At 38.7% G+C, this 19,975-nt stretch overlaps 1 protein-coding gene across 4 annotated transcripts in view; it reads right to left on the reverse strand.

The window, feature by feature from the left end:
* Positions 1-19,975, reverse strand: part of NKAIN2 (sodium/potassium transporting ATPase interacting 2) — a 432,667-nt gene that overhangs the window by 207,154 nt on the left and 205,538 nt on the right. For 3 of the 4 annotated variants that reach the window (XM_077926023.1, XM_028723314.2, XM_028723316.2), the window contains exon 2: positions 11,524-11,661. The exons of the other annotated variant lie outside the window; for it this stretch is intronic. In XM_077926023.1, coding sequence (XP_077782149.1) covers positions 11,524-11,661 — 138 coding nt within the window. The remainder of the gene's footprint in view (positions 1-11,523; positions 11,662-19,975) is intronic. 4 annotated transcript variants of the gene reach the window in all.

Raw genomic sequence — 19,975 nt, forward strand, 5'->3', positions numbered from 1 at the left:
TATTTTTTATTGCCCAGACAGAAACAATTTTCTGGGAAGAAAACTAAGGGTTTGTTGCTTGTTGCTGTTGCCTGGAAGAAAACAAGTGAATGGGAGCATGTGGGGAAGAGGAAACAGGAGGCCTTGGGCTTCTGCATGTCATATGGAGAATATTCCAGTTTATTGCAGTAGCCAAGGGAGTGGGAATAGAACAAGTAACAGTTGCCCATCCTAGATAAACAATATTGCAATGGTCCTCTTAGGGTGCGATGGGGGAAGCACCTAGGGCATGCAACTATGGAACAGTAATCAAAATTGGACAGCAAGCAATAGGGCTATTTATGTGACCAATACATGATATGATCCATATTATAGAAGCTCCCTAGTGAAAAAAAGTCAAAGCTCAGAACTTGCTTTGGATTAAATATAGCAGGCACTGAAGTATTGATGTAACAGAAAATTACTTGTACAGATTATGTCTTGTATTTGTAACCTCATGAGACCTATTCAGTCCCTTTCTTCTTTAACTTCATTTAATCTCCATTTATGTTATTTCTTATATTATTATAGTCTAGTAATAATAGCAGTCACAGTAGCAACAGCAATAACATTATTAACAGTAATTAAATGTTTGCCCAGTAGCCAAAGGCCTTCCAGGCACATGCACATAATTAAAATATTGATAATGTTCAATTAAATCACAACTAAAGAAATAAAAGAGATTAAAACCAGGGAAAAACTCAGATGCAGAGTCCCGGCTATACACATTAGCACAAATTTGTACAAGTAACTCTGATGGACCACAGCAAGCTACAATTTTCAATGACTGCTGGTAATTTAGTCCCAGAAAGTCTTTTTATGGACTTTAATGAAGCCTGAGAATGAAGTCCAAACCACAGTACAAGCCATAGCATGGAGCCTTTACAATTCTGACAAAAGTTCACAGTATTTGAATATTGAAGACCTCGCTCTGTCCTGATACTATTCAGCTAAGCTATTATATACAATGACAGTTATGGAGTTCTTTGTTCCTTGAGACTAGTAGCCATGGAAGCCTCAGACTTGATCCAGCAGGATCAAGACATTTCTTAGGACATGTTCCATGTATTCAAAGGAATATGCTACAGTTAGCTATGCTATGGTAACATCAAGAGTGGACCATTGCAATGCACTTCACATGGGGTTGCTTTTCAGAAGCTTCAGTTAATACAGAATGCAGATCCCCAACTCTTCAAGGAGAACAGATCTTATAACACCAATTCAAAAGGCTGATTTTGACCTATAGGACTCTTTACGGCTCAGGTCCCAATAGCTTCTGGGATGCCTCTTCTGATATGAACCTACCTGGACACACATATCTTCTTCTGAAGCCCTTCTCTGGAACCCCCTCTGAAGGGTGATGACAAAAAAGAGGGCCTTTTCAGTTGGGGCTCCCTATCTGTGGAATGCTCTCCCTGGTGAAGTCTGTCTTATGCCTTTGTTGACACTTTCATCTCCTTGCACCCCAGGCTTTTGATGGGCTCAGCTATTATTGTGCTACCAAAGCTTCCTGTTGCTCTCATAGGAGGTTGAGAGTATGGGGATATATGCATACAGGACACACACTTTTGTGATCATCGGTTCTTTTGAGAGCCGATGTGGTAGTTGTGCTTCCATCCCATATGGGAGCACTTGTTCCAAACAACCAGTGAAACTTATTTTTGAGTAAATACGTATAGGAATGCATTGTTAAACATTATGTATTTCACTGGTAGCATGGGATTTAATGCAACTACAGAAGATGGTTTTCTGAAGAAGGGTTAAATAATTCAATAATATATAGCAATTATTACTGCAGAATGTTGGAACTTGGGGGGGGGGGGGTTTGACCAAAAGAACTTTATGGATGAGAATGCAGGTTTTATTAGGCCTGTTATATAAACTTTCTGAGTAATATTTAGAGATAACAAAAATTCCTTTATTGTCAAATTTTGATGGCAGCTCTAATATAAATGGAAAATTAAATCATAGCTGAAATATTGGCACTCCCGTATCTCATTTTGTATGTATGCATTCTGTACCTTAACAAAAGCGTTCCTAGGCATCAGCGTATATAATCTAATGCTACACATTAGCAGCACATGACAATCCCTGCCACTTCAGAGAAAGGAAAGAAAAAATACCGAAAATTCAAGGAAGTTGCTGGGGAACCTTCTTGACCTCAGCTGGTATCTAAAGCAGCAACAGGTTTTGCAGTTGCACATTGCTTAAGGATGAATCTTTTTAAAATGTGAGGCTAAATTAAAGCTATTTGATACGTAGCCACACAGAGGAAAGGTTTCTCATTCTACAGTCGCTGGTGATGATATCCTTGCAAATGAGAAACAAACTACCAGATAGCTAGAAAGTATTATTCCCTGTGATCGCTGCTGGAAATGAGTTACTCGGTTCTTATCATAGAAACATTTGGGCTTTGGCATAGTATACTGAACCTTTCTTACATTTCATGGCCTTTTGACTCTACTATTGAATTCTTTTTTCCCTCCGTACTCATGTGTGTGTATATATATCTGCCATGAGAAGACAACACTTGGTGCATCTGACAGTGTGCTGTGGACCGTGAAAACTTATGACACAATAAATCTATTAGTCTTTAAGGTGCCACAAGACTATTTGCTGTTTTGACTTCTGAAATATGTTCTATGTGCATCCATCTGATGTCATTTCAAGTAGCCACTATCTGTTCTAGTGCAAGAAATCACATTTTCATACTTATCAACAGTATTGTTGAAAATGTGAAATATGAAAAAATGCTTAATTCCTAAAGGGAGGGCAATTATTCTATATTTACCCCCCCCCCCACATGTCTGTATGTCACTTTTCATTTTGAAAAATGATCACAAAGCGGTTTCTAGAAAAAGAACAAACAATAGAGTTCACTCAGTAGGTCAGAGAGCTCATTTAAAACTGCCTTGCCACATGACATTCACATTCACCAAGAGCAAGTTACTGCAGCTGCAGATCTAAAGGGCATCTAGCACCTTGGCGTTGATATCAAACTAAGTCATAGGCAATGTAAGTCCATTGATTCCAATAGGACTGTTTTGATTATGACTAACTTTTGATATCATCCCATAATTTCCCTTCAATAATATCATCAAAGGTTGAAGTTAGCTTCCTGGCCTTCTCATTATTGTTAGTAACACTGCAGATGTTATTAACAATATTAACAAAATGTAACCCTAGTTTGACACGGCACTTGTGTTTCACCTCTTTATGCCTGGGTCTGGTTGCAAAAGCTGTTGTAGCACTCAGACCAGCACTTTATTTGATATGACTTCTTGTAGGTAACAGGTTACTTCATCAGATGCATGAAGAACGCCAAGAATGCATTAAGAATAAATGTTATGAAGAATGTTGACATTTACCAATATATTTTTTAGCAAAATAAAACCGGTGCTGCATTCTGATTACCAGTAAATTTCAGTGTCAGCCAAGTGCCTTTGGCTAATAACCAAATTTCATTCTCATTTCCCTCATTTAGCAGGGAAGGATGACATATACAATGGCTGATTGGTAAGTGTTCAAAATAGACCTGACATTTGTCTTCAACAAGTGATCCAATTTCCTCCTGATTTCCATCAGGCCGCAGTAAATTTACCAGGATATGCTGAGAAATGTCCAGAATTATGAAAATAACAAATGATTTTTGTTCAAAATGTTCTTGCACCTAAGTAGGTTTCTCAAATTTACTTTTATATAATAATTAAAATATACACTCCAGCAAACCGATACAAATAAACAATTACTAGGAAAGAAAATATGTTATTTCCATATGCAAACTTTGGCCAGAAAGAACTGACTAAATCTAAAGATACCCTCTCCTTTGACTAATGTTAAGATTATACCCAAAGTAATCTCTGTTGTTAACTCATCACACTGGTGAGCTATGCAACTCATGTCATGCACTGAACCTTACAGATAAACAAATGGTGCTCTAATTTGGTTACAGAGCAGATATTAATTTCTTAAATAATATATGAAGAGGATTTTCAAGCTTGAAATTGTTTAGCTCTGTGTTCAAACAAAGAAACAGTGAATACTGCAATGGATGCAAAATGCTATAAAGAGTTTTGAGATACATAATTGGCTGACTTTTCACTGGATTTGAACAAGGGAGTGACAAGAACCTATTTTAGTAGTAGCTCCTCTTTATCTCTTCACAATGTTTTTCTTTTTAAAAAATCATGGAACTTGCAAACATAAAAACGATGCTACAGTAGAACTGTTTAGGGGTGGAATTATTTCTGTGTCAAAGACTATATAAAGTGCCTCCTTGGTCCTCCTTTATAATGCACACCGTATCTGCTGAATTCACATAACATGAGATGCTTCTTCACTGAGGTCCTTATTACTTTAAGTTTCAGATTTATTATCTGCAGTTGAGCTTATCTGACAAGAATATGTGTAGCCTTATCATTTGGGCCTGTGCATAGACAATAAAGCAAATCTCAAAATAAACAGCACAATTGACAGGCAAACTATGGAAATGGTGAGGAATTGAAGTTTTGAAACCTCTTTACTGCTGCATTTTACAACCATGCATGTTGTTTATCTTGCTTTTCAGTGTCAGCTGTAAAATGTTTCTTTCTTGGTAATAGCACTCATGACAACAGGGATGGTTTGAAAAAGTAATTCGCTATTTTCCTGCAGACCACCAAGAAAGTGAAGAACATGTTGAAACAATGAGCACTTAAAGTGATCATAACAACAAGATTTACAGGGGGCTCAGTGCATAAGTTCATGGAAGAAAGGCAAACAGCATGAAACAGCTTTTAAAACAAAGCTAAAGCTAGCCAGTGTGTTACTACACAAAGCATTGTGGCTAAAAAGTGAAAGGTACAGTGAGTGTCTCACAGTATGACTTCAGGGCAACAATGGAACATCCCCTTCCCCACCTGCCTTGGCCACCCAGCAGATACAGTCACAGTGTGAAGAAAATATCTGCTCAAACAAAAAAGATCAGGGAAGGATTGTAATGGATATACTAGGGATAGATGGGCAATTTTATTTTGGATTCATGTGATGTTCACATGTGCTGCCACAGTTTTGCTCAAAAATTATATGTTCCTCTAGAAACACACATTCCTAAAGGTATTTGATCTCAAACTATGCACTGAATGGTGCATAGGCCCTAGAAGGATGGAACATAAATATTTACAAAAATTAATTGTTGGCTCGCCACTATCTCCATGGGGACTTCCTTTGTGCTGCCTCTGCAGTCAGCAGAGAAGCACTCAAGCAGGAACAGCACCATGGTGCTGGAGCCCAGGACAAACCCTGACACACAGAGAGTGCCAATCAGAGGATTCAATGGAATGAACTTTGGCCCACTCCTAGGTTATAAATTGATGCCATGGGTGCCAGGATTCCCTGCTCCCAACTTAACCACCCTTCCTAAAAAGTAGAGAATGCTTGTGGACTGTGGCCAGCCACACTAGTTGATATGGCTTCCCCCTCCACACCAAGGAACAAGGAGCGAGGGAAGATCTACATCAGGAACAAGTGGGGAAGAAATATCAACACTGGGATCTGCTGCTCTGGTGGATCCTGCCGCCTGAGGCAGTCACCTCACCTTGCCTCAATAAAGCAATAAAGAGTTCACCACTCCCATAGGAATAAAGACTTTCTTGTTCTTATGCTATTTTTTAATCACAAATTTATATGACAGGGGAGATTGGGCAGGATCAACATCCGAGTAACAGGAGCTTCATGAAAAGTTTTAACTGGAGCCACTTGACAGTCTCAGCTCCAGTTTACAGCGTTAAGGCTGGTTGCCAAACAAGCAGGTTGTGGGCAGGATCACCAGAATGCTACACACCATGGTGGACTTAAGAGCATGGCAGATCCCTCCTGTTCTCCCCAGTAAGAAGACAAGAGATGGAAAAGCTGGGCAGCAGGTGGGCTGCCTGATGGTAGGCTCCTTTCCCTGTGCCACACCAAGCTCTGACACACTGGAAGTATTACAGTGGTGGGCATATTTAACCCACTACTGGATTGGTGTGTTCAATGCTATCCCACCCCCCAGGCTGCTCATTCTCCTGCAAGTGGAGCACAGATAATAATTTTGAGTGGTGAACCCTGTTGCAACCTTCAGAGAAGTGCAAAATCCAATGAATACATTACATTTCAGTCCACATATTAGGCTGGGAAGTGCAGATCAGGTCAGTCCCTATCATAATTGACAAGGACTGCATTTCTCAAACATACAGTTATTCAGTCTCTCCCTGTTGCACACACATCTTTGAATGAACTGCAAAATGGGGAACTGTGGGGAATGGTTTTCTGGGATGGTTTTGCTGATGAGAACCTATAAAAAATGTAAACTCTAGGCCACTCTCTATGCTGCAAGGCAGAAATCCTATCACTGATTAAAGGATCCTTGGGGTGAGGAATGAAAGGCAGCAAGAAATTCATTAAAATTTTGGCTTATAATTGAGAGAGCTATGCTGTATGAGTGGTACATAAAGATAGCTAGCTAGCTAGCTAGCTAGATATAGATAGATGATAGATAGATAGATAGATAGATAGATGATAGATAGATAGATAGATAGATAGATAGATAGATAGATGATAGATAGATAGATAGATGATAGATGATAGATGATAGATGATAGATGATAGATGATAGATAGATAATCCTTTAACATTCTCTCTCTCTGCCGACTCCCACTACCTTGCCTGTCCCTGTTTATGTCTTTCCCTCACCTTTTTACCTCCCTTCAGTCATTACTCTACATCATTTTCATCTCATATTCTCATTCACAACCCCCCCCCCACCTCTTCTCTTTACCTCTTCTATGTTTGATGTCTTGTGAGATCTAGGAAAATAAGGTGATGCCTTGTGTCATTTAGCTCAGTGCTGTCTGCATAGATTGGCAATGGCTGTCTGAACTTTGAGGTAGGGGTCTTTTTCAGCACTACCATGAGATGCCAGGGGTTGAGCCTGGGACCATTTTCATGCAAATTGTGTGCTCTCTCACTAAGTTATGCCCCTTTGCTAATAGCTCTACACTTGCATAACAGCTCTATGGAACTGGCCAAAATAGTGGATCCAAATAGTAGCCATGCTCTTGAAGCTCAAGCATAGCTCCCACCCCACAGAATCCCATCTTTCTTAACAGCTCTGCTAAGTTGGCATACAAATGGAACCATGTGGTAGTGATGCCCCAATATCTTGATTGCAGCTGTCACCTTAGTGCCATGGCTCTAAATCCAGAGTCCTCAGACCTTGAGTTGTAGAGAAGTAATAGTTCCAGGGAAGAAATGGATCCACTCCCCAGCTCATTCTGAGTAGACCCACCAGCATCAGATTCCACACCTAGCCACCCAAACACCAAAGATGTATCTTTGCTTCTGGACTCTGAAGAATCAACAGATTCCCATCCTTTAAGGATCATGGAAGTGCTGCAGAGAATACATGAACTAAGGCCCCACATCCCAAAGCATTACCACTTAGAGGGGTCTGCATAAATGGTCACGGGCCCTTTAACTAGCAGGCTGAAGCAAACTGGGAGTAGAGTTTTGGTCTATATCCTCGAGATATGGCTATAAAGCTTGGATAGTTGTAACAAGGAAATTTGTTCCCTCCTGCTCTCAGTTACAGGACTGCTAACCATGGTCCTGAAACTATTGTTATTGCACTGTGGTCTAGCACTCAGGTCCAGGGTCCTGTCCAAGGTCCTGACCTTCCTCTAGCACAAGAATGGCTTGGGCAGCTCAGAGAACGCTTCTGCCATCTCTTTCGCACTGTTGCCTCCTCATAGTGACAGGACATGAAAATAATTTACCTAGAAAAAACTACAAAGCTAGGAAGTAATTAGAGTTTGAGATACAGCTGTTAGCTGCCTGGTAAATCTGTGAATCCAGTCTCAGCAAAACAACTCCTACCCTACACCTTACACCCCATCTTTAAATGATCAGGTGGCAGTCCTCCTCACAGCTTAAAGGATTCTGGCAGAGGGGAATATGCACCCAATGGTAAGCATCCTCCCAACCATTTCCCCATCATCACTTATCCGCTCATCAACACACCTAATCCATAAAACTGACAGATGAAACAAACAAAAAAAACCCCAATTTACTTGGAAGAAAATCTCACTGATCTCACCAAAATTAATTCCAAATATCTGTGTTTAGGATTGCAGCTTAAGGCTAATAAATGACAGTTTGCAACCTTATCCTATAAATCCATATTAGCTCTTGAAACTCAAGCAGAGGATTACATAGAAGTAGTTAAAGCACCATCTTGCACTGTAAAAATAGAAAGGTGGACTAGTTTTAACTGCTAATCTCCAGTTTAAGACTGAGGATTTGTTTACTTACTTTTGCCATCTGAGAGGCTTGAAAGGTCCATTACTAAATGTTACCTGCTGTAATAATGCTCTTTGAGTCTTTATTAATATTAACAAGAATCTATGATTTTACATAATGGAACATATTGCTATTTTAAAAGGGGAGGGAAGTTTCCTCAGTAAAGGAAGTCTGGAACCTTAAATGGCACTACAGGTGCTCCAGAAGTGCCATTCAAGTGTCATTCCAAATGAAGGATCCATCCTTATACCAAGGATAGGAGTCAATGAGATGGATAGACTGCTGTTCTTAAGAGTACCATGACTTGTAGGACCAGACTGCAAAGAAACTGAAGTTCTGTTCTCATAGGTGAGTTCCATAACCCCTAATATCCATCAAATAGTTTGAGATTGTGTTTTACCCACTTCAAACTGGCGATAGTGAACTGTTGTACCAGGTAAAAGACTTTGAATTGATTTTTAAGAAAAACTTTTTTATCATATTATCAATGCATAGTATGTTGCAGTCAAACACATGATAGTAAGAAGAGGGGAAAATAACGTAAGTATAAGACATATATCTGTAAATAATAATAGTAACATAGCTTATTCCTCCAATTTAATTTTAACTCCCTTCTGTTCTTTCTTTGGTATCCTATCTGTTGTCTTTTTGACTGCGTTTTATTATTCCACTAAATTATTTTCATTACCTTACACTGTCCCACTTTGTCACATCTACTGCTGAGTATTTTTTTTCAGTCTGTTACACTTCATTTCTTGTTATACTATTTTTTTCTATATATTCTCTATATATGATGTCCAGTCCTCTTTTAAATTCTTATCATCTTTATTTCTTAATCTGTTTGTCATGCTGGCAAGTTCTATATATTCTAATATTTTAAGGTGCCATTCTTCTCTTGATGGTACTGCATCTGTTGTCCACTTTTGTGCTACTTTGAATGGAATTTGTGCCATTGACAGAAAAAGCTTCTGGCAGAAAACGTGAACTGCCAATTTGTCCTACTAAGTGTGGCCATGCATACACCAACACAACAGTGTTCATATCCATTGTGGGCTCTCTACAGATGCATTCTAATGAATGTATGTAGGTCAGGTATGGAACCTACTTACACAGTGCCACTTCCCTGGCATGTATTCATTTGATTTCACATGAAAATATGAAATAGGCTGCTTTATGAAAGACTGGGGTGTAAGCAACCTAAAGATGCAAACAGAGACTCCACATTTTCAAGTTTCATTACCAAAAATTAAGGGGACTTGACCTGCTGTGCAAAAAATAGGAACTTCCTTTTCATTATATTGGTTACAGGAAGACCACCAAAGTGAGCCATTCCAAGCCAGAAGAAAGATTTCTTTATCCTTGAGTGACAATGCTTGTAATCTGTGAAGCACCCACATAGTTCATTGATCTGTGCTTTATCCAGTACAAAGTGCTATATATTTAGTACAGAAGGAGATTGCTTGTAAAAATGTCAAGAACCCACAAGTCACTCTGATGTTATTTCACAGGACTTATTCTAAAGAAAGAAGGAAAGAAGGATCTTCATAAAGGTTAGGAGGTAGGGGCATCATGAATAGGGTGTCTTATTAATGTTTTTGAGCAATAAAAGTTCTAAGATCATAAAGAAAGGAATAAGAGGTGGGTTGTTTTTTTTAAAGGAATGGGGTTTTATTATGCTTTTAAAGATTGCCAATATTTTAATCTGCACTAAGTAAGTAGTTTGGACAAACATACCAGCCATATGCAACAGGGGCAATGGGATTATACTGTTCTGCCTTGCCCTTGGGCAGCATCCATGCCTATGGGCCCAAAGGACATCCACAAATGGCATCATATTTGAATACAGCTGATGCATCAAGGTCTGAATCATTTAGCCAATTTCCAAAATGTATGTGGGATACCTACAAGGAGAAGCCTGGTAGAAGACCAGGCACCCCCAGACTAGTGGGCAGGGTAGCACATCCCCTTTATCTGTAGCTGGTAAATACATGCAAACCAAGCCTAAGGATAGTCCTTGACTCGAGGGCTTGCAAATTGATATTAAAAAGGCATGTCATAAATTGGGGGAAAGGTCAGAGATGGATAATATGTTTGCAATGTAGGAAAGTGGGAATGAGTTTGCTGCAGGGGAATCTCAGGTTCACTTTTATTTTGCTCATTCAGTATCATTTGCCAAATTCAGAAATCTGTGGTATATCTAGAAGTTCCCTCTTATGAGGATTATATCCATGTTATGTCTAGCCACTGGTTTAGTTCATGGGTTGCCAATGTGGCAACTGCAGGCACACATATGCCCAGAGAGGCCTTTCCAGGGCCCACAGTCTTCTCTCTCACACTGAAATTAGCCTTGAAAGAAGCCTTCTTTGGTCATCAGAAAGCTTTTTCTTCAAGCCTAGTTGTGGTATGGAGTATTTTGTGAAGTTGCAGCCGGAGTGTGTGTGGTGTTCATAACAGTTGCTGTAGTTTGCTGACATGTCCATAGGACCAGAAAGGTTGGAGAGCACTGATCCAAGCTCTAACTGTATTGCATTGTATCCCCTTTTAATAGCCTAATTGCGATGTAGTATTGTTTAGGGTTGCTAACAGATTTCTTTTTACCATGCTTCACTACAGCTCATCAGTTTTGTCTTCTTTGGGTCACCCTTCAACTTTAACTCTGACCTGACTTTCAACACACACTTAGATTTGTTACTAGCCTACTGTTCTAAGGCTGTGATCTAATTTGAAACCCATCAAACATGTGCAATATTAGGCTGCAAATCTTCTTTTCTCTCCATCTATTCCTTGGCTTTCAGTATTTACTATGGCCATTTTCTGCAGGATTCCTCTGCTGTTTGATGGTTTTCAAGTTTAAACCATTTTGGAAGCAACGAGAAGAGAGCCAGATTGTATTTCTGTTTTCTCTATACAAACAATAGCAGAAATAATTTAAGTTTTCATATGTATAGCAATAATGTAGCAATAAATAATGTCGCAATATATTTCTGTATGATTTTTTAAAAATATACTCCCACCCCCTTTTTTAAAAAAACAAAACACTGTACATTTGAATGTGTTGAAAACAATTAGCTAGATATACTGGGCATAATACTTCAAATCTCCAAATAAAATTTCTTCCCAACTCCAGGTTTGTTTGTTTTGTACCATACATGGCAAATACAGAGTTAAGGATACAAGGTGAATGGTACTTACTCCTGTTATGTAGCGAGGTCTATACTGGATGGTTCCAAATAAGCCAAGTATGACTATAATAATGTGTACAAAATTTGCCAGGATTGGTGCCCACTGATAACCAAGGAAATCAAATATCTGTCTCTCCAGCACACATACCTAGGATTAAACAGCAACAATGATTTGATTAGAATAGCTCATGAGAAAAAATAGTCAGAGGCTTTGGAAAGCATTTTCCCTCTTCACTTACCACCACTAGAAACATTGCCTCACTAGATATATGGCTCAGGAAGCAGGAAGCAGGGGGAAAAGTTGGGATGACTTTGCAACAATTCACTCCTTTTGTTTTACTGAAAACAGCATTTCTGTGACAGTCCATTGAGTTATAATCCGATAGCAAAAATATTCACAAGGACAATTTTGCCAAGATATTATTCCCATTCAAGGAGATGCTTTAGTTGAAGCAGGTACAGCACGACTGCATCTGTCATTTATTACTGTTATTACTGACAGACTCTCTATCACCAGCTGGTTTGGAAGTCCAAGCCAAGCTAAAGACACAGCTGCCCCATCTTTCCCCTCTATTTGCACCAACTCATCCTTTCTCTTAGCCTTTGCTTCAGACCCATTCCTGAGGAAATTTCTCATTACCAAGAGATACCATATTTTTCACTCTATAAGACACACCCGACCATAAGACGCACCTAGTTTTTAGAGGAGGAAAACAAGAAACAAGAAAGCAACGCAAAGACTCTTGAGCGAAGTCACAGGAGCACTCCTGCTGCGCTCAAGAGGCTTTGCGTGGCTATCCCCAAAGCCAGAAGAGCAAGCGGGATTGCTGTGCACCGATCCCTCTTGCTCTTCTGGCTTCAGCGATAGCTGCGCAGCCTGCATTCGCTCCATAAGATGCACACACATTTCCCCTTACTTTTTAGGAGGGGAAAAGTGTGTCTTATAGAGCGAAAAATACGGTATGTGTGTATTGTTTAAACATGTATTTCTGACATAATAAAATGTAACAGATAATCCCAGAGAGGGGCAGAAAATGGTATATATCTCACATACAAATCTACCCTGTCGGAGCTACTTTCCATCACACTTTTCACCTTCTTGGGTTATTAAAAACTAGGCATAGAAGCAGGGAATAAATCAATGTCATCATGGGACAGGGCAAAATTCCATTCCATCCTGTTTCCATGTAGGTTGTTCAGGACAGGTTTCCAAAGTATATATCTGTTAAAATCTGCACAGAAGTTTTTAAATGAAAAAAACAAAGGGGGGAAATGTTTGTTTTATAAAATTTATATACTGCTTGGTTGTAAAACAATAACAACCCTCACACCACTTATGAGGTGGTCTAAGTTGTGAGCTCTCACAAGGTGATCTGGGAGCTGTCTGCCTAATCATGTTTTTAAAAAGCGATTTCATCCAGCTGTGTACAGCTAGCCTAAAAAGTGGTTTGTTTCCATGCAGATTGAAATCACAGTAGTAAGGCCTGCTGGAAGTTACAGAATTTGATCACCTGCCATCGCTCTCAGGGGGAATCGTAAAATGCTTAAAATGTGTGTAAAGTACATACATCTTTTTACACACATCTTACTATTTTACATTGAATTCTCCCCTTGAGTCTTGGGGGGCATTAAATTTAAAAAAATGTAAAATATGTCCAGTTCCCCTTAAGAGCAATGGTGCATCAATAAGACAAAAAGAAACGCTCTTTTTAAAATATGCTGCCAGATTTAACACTTTTCTTTTGTAGATCAAATCACAGCTGATGTAACTGCTGCATGATAGAAAAGGTGATTGGGGAGAAATTCCATTCAGTTCATATTTAAAGGTGAACCTCCTTCGTCTGCAAACAATAGACAGCTATCCCTTGAAATTCACACTTTTCTGAATTTTGCAATGGATTTCTCCAACCAAACAGTGTATACAAAAATCTATCTATTAAGGCAGGGGTGCACAATCTGTAGCCCTCCAGATGTTTCTGGACTACAACTCCCAGCCAGCATAGCTAGTGATCATGGATGATGGGAGTTGTAGTCCAACAACCATCTTGAGGTCCACAGGTTGCACCCCCCTGTACTAATGTAAAACTTTCATATGATAGTGAAAATAATGTTTTAGGGAATATTGCTTTGCAATACTGCATATTAGACAAAAGTGAATAAAAACATGTGCTTATTAGGAGAAATTTGCACTAAAATGCACAGAGACTCTTTAAAAAAATTAATTAATTGCAGACTGATAGAAATGTGGAGAACTCGAGGTTGGGGGGAAATGAGAACCTGAGAAAACAAAAACTGACAAATTTGCCCATCTCTAAGTTCAAAAAGTGTGCTTAATACATTCATCCTTGAAACGGCACTAAATTCTGAAAGAATCCAGAAACTGCTTTTCTGCAGAATGTCAAGCAATGCTCAATGCACTGATTTTGACCAATCAAATACTGTTTGTCAAATTTGACCAGTCAAATACTGGATGGAGAAATCAAGTCCCAACTCCATAGCAGACAGCATCAATCCATCAGTGGGAGCTACAGTTCAGCTATGAATGGACATTCACCAACATTCTACCTTCTATCTTATTTTCAGCTGCTCTGTATGGAAGGAACCTCTTATCCATACTGAGTAGGAGGGTGCTTGAAATGAAATTTATTCCAGGTCCAACACATATTGGAACAAATCATTCATTGAGGCCCTGTTTTTAGCAGCAATTATCACCAACTACATGGGGCACTGTAGTGGATCCTGTGGATTCTCTGAACTGATAAGAGAGAGAGGTGATGATTTCCTAATAATCTTGAGAAAACGCAGTGGTGGAGTGCTCCTAAGAGGGGCTCTTGCTTCAGACTGTATAAAAACATCTTCATGTGGCACTTTTGGACCCAACTGCAGAGTGCAGAATAAACACAAACATCACCATTTCTGAATGGATTACATGAGAATCAATTTTGGCTTTTGAGGGCAAATATTCAGCAGCAGACTGATAAGAATTAGTTCCCTCCGGAGAGTTTGATTGGTTATGTCCTTGAATGCCTTTCTAAATTAAAATAAAATCAGTAAACAAAATTAATTATTCTGGTGATACTTAATCTCAGGCCCCAATATTAACTTTTAAATTAACTAAGGTACCCGCATGACATAAATGCCTAATTCAATTGATCCATTGTCTCTTATGAGCAAGGTAGATATATTCACAGTGTATTTCTGGGCTGCTTCTTTTTTTTGCTCGCCCCCCCTTACTTTTTAGAAGGAACATCTTCCCCATCTTCTTTCTTTGAAGTTTTTTGTGCTCTGAATTTATAGTCAAACGACATGATCAGCAATTCCACTTGATGTCTGTTGCTTGACTATGACTACATTCCTATACATGGTTACCTGAACTATATTCCATTGAACTCAATAGGGCTTACTTCTGAGTAGACATGAATAGATCTGCATATACAAAAATCCAGTATAGCAATGAGAAGAGCTTTAGCCTAGTCTTCTCCAAAACACAGCAGTTATGTGAAAGGATGTTTATTATTACTATTTTGAATCAGGGAGCAACCAAGTCTTCAGTTCTCCAACTACAGTCTGATGTGGTGTTGTCTAACAGCTGATCATCATGTGAACTTGCTGATCATATGCTTCACTTCTTAAACACAATTAATGCAGAAAAAAATTACAGTGACCATTGATCAAAATGTTTACATTTGTGGTTCACATTCCCATCCCAGAGATGTACTTTACTGAAGACATTTATTACAAGATTTAAAATAATCAACTTAGAAATAACTGCTTATTTCAACAGTGTGTTATGACAGGGTGGAGAGATAAGCCTGTCACAACTGGCGTGGAGAAAGAGAGCAGGTAATTGTACCTTATTCACTTTTCCCACACTACTTATGACGCATCTATTTTTCCACCCTCCTGCTCTCAGAGATGCCTTTTCTTCTAAGCTGAAAAGCCCTGAGCATGCTAGAATTTCCTTCCAAATATTTTTTTTTCATGCTTCCAATTATTTTGATGGTCCTTCTTCTATGTATCTTTTATGGTTCAGTCATATCTTTCTATAGTAGGTATACAGCTTTCTTGGCATTCTTGAATGAGACAGCACATTTCCCCCCTCACTTTCACAGTAAAGTAGAAAATTATTGGGTGGGGTTGATGGGGGTTAAGCCCTGCACCATACAGATAACTGGACCTTTCTGTGATGACTTTTAAACACATTTCCCCAGACCAACATATTGTTCAAATCTCTGTATTGCATTCTGGTTGCTCAGTTTGCTCTCCTAATTTTTTGCATCCCACCCCCCACAGTATTTTATAGACCAGTAATGTGCATATCGTATAGTTAAAGCCATGGTTTTCCCAGTAGTGATGTATGGAAGTGAGAGCTGGACCATAAAGAAGGCTGATCGCCGAAGAATTGATGCTTTTGAATTATGGTGCTGGAGGAGACTCTTGAGAGTCCCATGGACTGCAAGAAGATCAAACGCATCCATTCTTAAGGAAATCAGCCCTGAGTGCTCATTGGAAGGACAGATTGTGAAGCTGAGGCTCCAGTACTTTGGCCACCTCATGAGAAGAGAAGACTCCCTGGAGAAGACACTGATGCTGGGAAAGATGGAGGGCACAAGGAGAAGGGGACGACAGAGGATGAGATGGTTGGACAGTGTTTTCGAGGTTACCAGCATGAGTTTGAACAAACTGTGGGAGGTAGTGGAGGACAGAGGTGCCTGGCGTGCTCTGGTCCATGGAGTCACAAAGAGTCGGACACGACTAAACAACAACAAAATGTGCATATTGTATCTATTTTATTACCAAGGTTGTGAGGTAGAAATCTAATAGAAAAACAACATGGGTAAGTAAATAATGCATTGAGTTATTAAATTTAAAATGTATCCACTGACTTAAGTTTTCAAGATGACAATTCCATAAGATTAAACTGGCTAGATGGTATGTATGCTGAGAGGAAAGTGGTTTTCCTAGTGGCTGCCAATTACTGCCCCAAATACACTTTCCTTTTTAAAATATACTACAATAAATGTGGGTACTAAGGATTTCTGAAGGTAAGGTTTGTCTGGTCACAATGTGCATTGTTGTCATTGATGGAAACTTCACATGCTGAACTTTTCTGTATCTTGCATCACTTGTTGATCTCTCTTTGGACTGCTCTGTTTGGACTATCATATACCATTGGATTTGTTCTTAAGTTGCTATTTGTATTTATCCCATCTTTCTGGTGAACCTAGCAGAGTATGATTAGCCATGATTGTGGGAATGGGTTGTATGTTTAGGTATGAGGCAATGTTTTTAAAAGTACTCTTCCAAGGATGACTAATCTCTGTAATCACATGGCCCTTAAAGGCAAAACAACAGTTTTCACTTCAGAAATGGAGAGTACTAAAATAGTCCTCAACAGAAAATTATAGCTGCAATCCTATACCTTTCTACCTGGCAGTAAATCCCATTCAACTCAATGGGACTTATTTCTAAGGAGACATGCACAGAATCACACTAAGTTATTTTTCAGTTGCACTGTTGGAGGAATATAAAACAACTTTGTGAAAGGAAAGGAATCATGGGACATCTGTATAATGCATGGGTTGTGACAACGTACTGAGAGTTATAAAGTCTAGGGCAGAAAGTTAAGAAGCAGGTAATGATGGGCTGTGTTCAACTAAATAATTGTGGAAGCAGAATGACTTCCTCTTGTACAACAGGATTTCCCACCTCTGCTCCCCACATGTGCCTTGCACCAATCCCAAATTACTCTAGAAGGTTGGTGGGGGACCCAAATTGTTAAGTGAAATGCAATTAAAGGGTTGAAAATTTGATCACTGTAAGGACAAGAGGTTGCTTCAAGAAATTGAGAACTGCTTCAAGAAAATGGAAAATACATTATATGGATAGGCAGGAAAGATCTGTTTCAGGAACAAAGTACTTAAGTCCAATCAGAATTCACTATATGAAGACAAAAATCAAATATAACCAAATGTGCAATATTGAACAAGAAAGAAAGAAATGCTGAGAGATATAGGCATAAATACAAGGAAAGGGGGCAATCACTACAGAAGGTTTTAACACTGAAACATTGCCAATAATCTTTATTTGTATAATTAGCTTATTGGCAGTGGGAAAGACTGGCACCAATCAGATATCAGCAACTGTAACTACAGAACAGCTTGTTCAGTACTACAGATGCTTAGCGAAGTTTACGAACAGCTCCACAGTAGCCCCTACAGCAAAAACCACTCACTAGGTGCCACTGGAAACTTGAATGCATATGAAATGTGGTTCTTTCTGAAAGAAATTATAGCAAGGGCTGGACTTATCAACTGATTGGAATCAATATGGGTTCCCTTCAGGCACTAAAAGAAAGCTGGAAATAATGATTTAGCTTTCAACTCAAGGTAGATGCTTGACACACAAAAAATCAAAAATCTGGGCTACTAAACCTATGCATTCAATTTCAGCGTTAGGTAAGGAAACAAACCTTAACATTGTTTTTTGGATGGCACTTGACACCTGTCACACATACATCTCAAAAGCGACTTATTTACACGCGGTAAATTTACACAAGGTGGAAAGATTCTAGTGCTAGGTGCTTGATTTCTCACCTAAATGTTCTTGTGATTCCATCCATTGCACTTTTAAATATCAGAGATGGGCAAAATCTTGATTGTAAGAATAAAGACGTAATCCACTTCCTCTTACTGGTGCCTAGATTAACCATTACAAGATTCTGGAAATATTAGGAAAATGCCCCTTTAGAATATTGGCATAATAAAGTCTGGTTTGGGGCTTTATCTGAAAAGCTAACCCCAAATGTACATTTACATAAAGGAATAACAAAAAGGGTACTTTTTGATGTGGTGTGATTTTATCAAATTTATTAATGAAAAATCGAGGTTCCAGTAACCCTCACTTAGTATGTGGGTATATGGAATGATTTATAGCTGAAATAGATTTCTGTGCCTTAACTGCATTTGCTAAACCCTATAAAGAAGATGAAACAGTTTAAAAGGACTCTGATGCTTAATCTGTAATTTGTTTTCCTTTCCTTCTTTTATTTTTCTTGTTTGGACTGCAAAGTATTGAGTGGCTTATTTGTTTTGAATATTTTGTAATGTCGGTTCACACCCACCCACCCATATTTTCAAAATCAATACAAATTATATTTAAGAGAGAGAGAGAATGCAAGAAAGACTTTGATTTAGAAAAGTTTTTGGGAAGCCCAGGGAGGCTGCATTAAAGCTGCTAAATTAGGCTGTCAGAAGAACCTGGGGTAGATTTTTGGGAGACTTGTGATCTTTGATTCCGAATGGTAGAATGTGACATACTGATGTTCCACAAGTGTGAAAAGCATAAGACCACCATCCTCTGAGAATTCTTTAAAACTTCACCCACATCCTGAAAGTTTCTGAATACCCCTTTAGTGAGGGACAAGTGGTCCTGCAAATGAAGAGAGGCTATTCAGGCTATATTTAGTATGTATGGATACTTGAGTTACCAACTTGATATACAGGGACAAGATTAATATCAATGTGTTTTAGAAGACAGTCTGAACTGCATACTATCTAGCATTCGCTGACACAGAGTAACAAGATTTATATCAATCTATTATAAAAATAGCATCTTGAGAAAGCTAGCCATGTGAAAATTGTTCTGTGTTAGATGTTCAATATTGCTTATTTGCAATTTCCATGCTACAAACTTGCAGTGCATAATATAATCTTTGAGATGCAGTGAACTAGTAGTCTCCATACCATATTTGATTTCCTGTTCATTAACAACTGCAATAACAAGCCAAGCACAAATCTAATGAGACACTGTTGCATTCTACACATCCTAGGAAACAGATTGAATCTTTAAAGTTACTGCAAGTGACAAATATAAAAAATATGAAATTCTATCAAGATATGATGCTACTTATTATTTTTATACTATGAAATATCTTGCTCACACCTCCAGTATTTATTTTTGGTAAAATATTTTTCATTCATACAAAAATTAAATGGAGATAAATTTAACCCTAAAGGAAAGAGATTATATCAAAACTAACATATATACGTGCTGTATATGTCAAACAGGATGCCCTTTAACCAAATTAAATGTAGAGATTTGTATGCGAAAAGGTAGATTGTTGTATATATTAAACATTTATTATAAAATTGACCATGGGTGGGATTCACCTAACCTGCTGCATAAGTGAAAGTCCTGTATAAGGACTCCTGCTAGCACAATGTGCTGCTGGATTTTGTCATGCATTTAACAAAGGATGCTGTATGGGTAAAGGGTAAAAACCTGACACAGGGCTTCATATACAGTGATCTGTGCTGGACTGATTTTGCGCAGGATTCTCCTAAACAATGATATGAATAGCCAGCTCTGACAATGATGACCATCTGGTGTGTGTATGAGAGAGAGAAGTTAGACAGACACCCTGATAGGTCATCTACAGTGTCTAGCCAGGCTATGTGCAA

This window comes from Podarcis muralis, chromosome 3, assembly GCF_964188315.1.
Source record: "Podarcis muralis chromosome 3, rPodMur119.hap1.1, whole genome shotgun sequence".
Taxonomy (NCBI): domain Eukaryota; kingdom Metazoa; phylum Chordata; class Lepidosauria; order Squamata; family Lacertidae; genus Podarcis; species Podarcis muralis.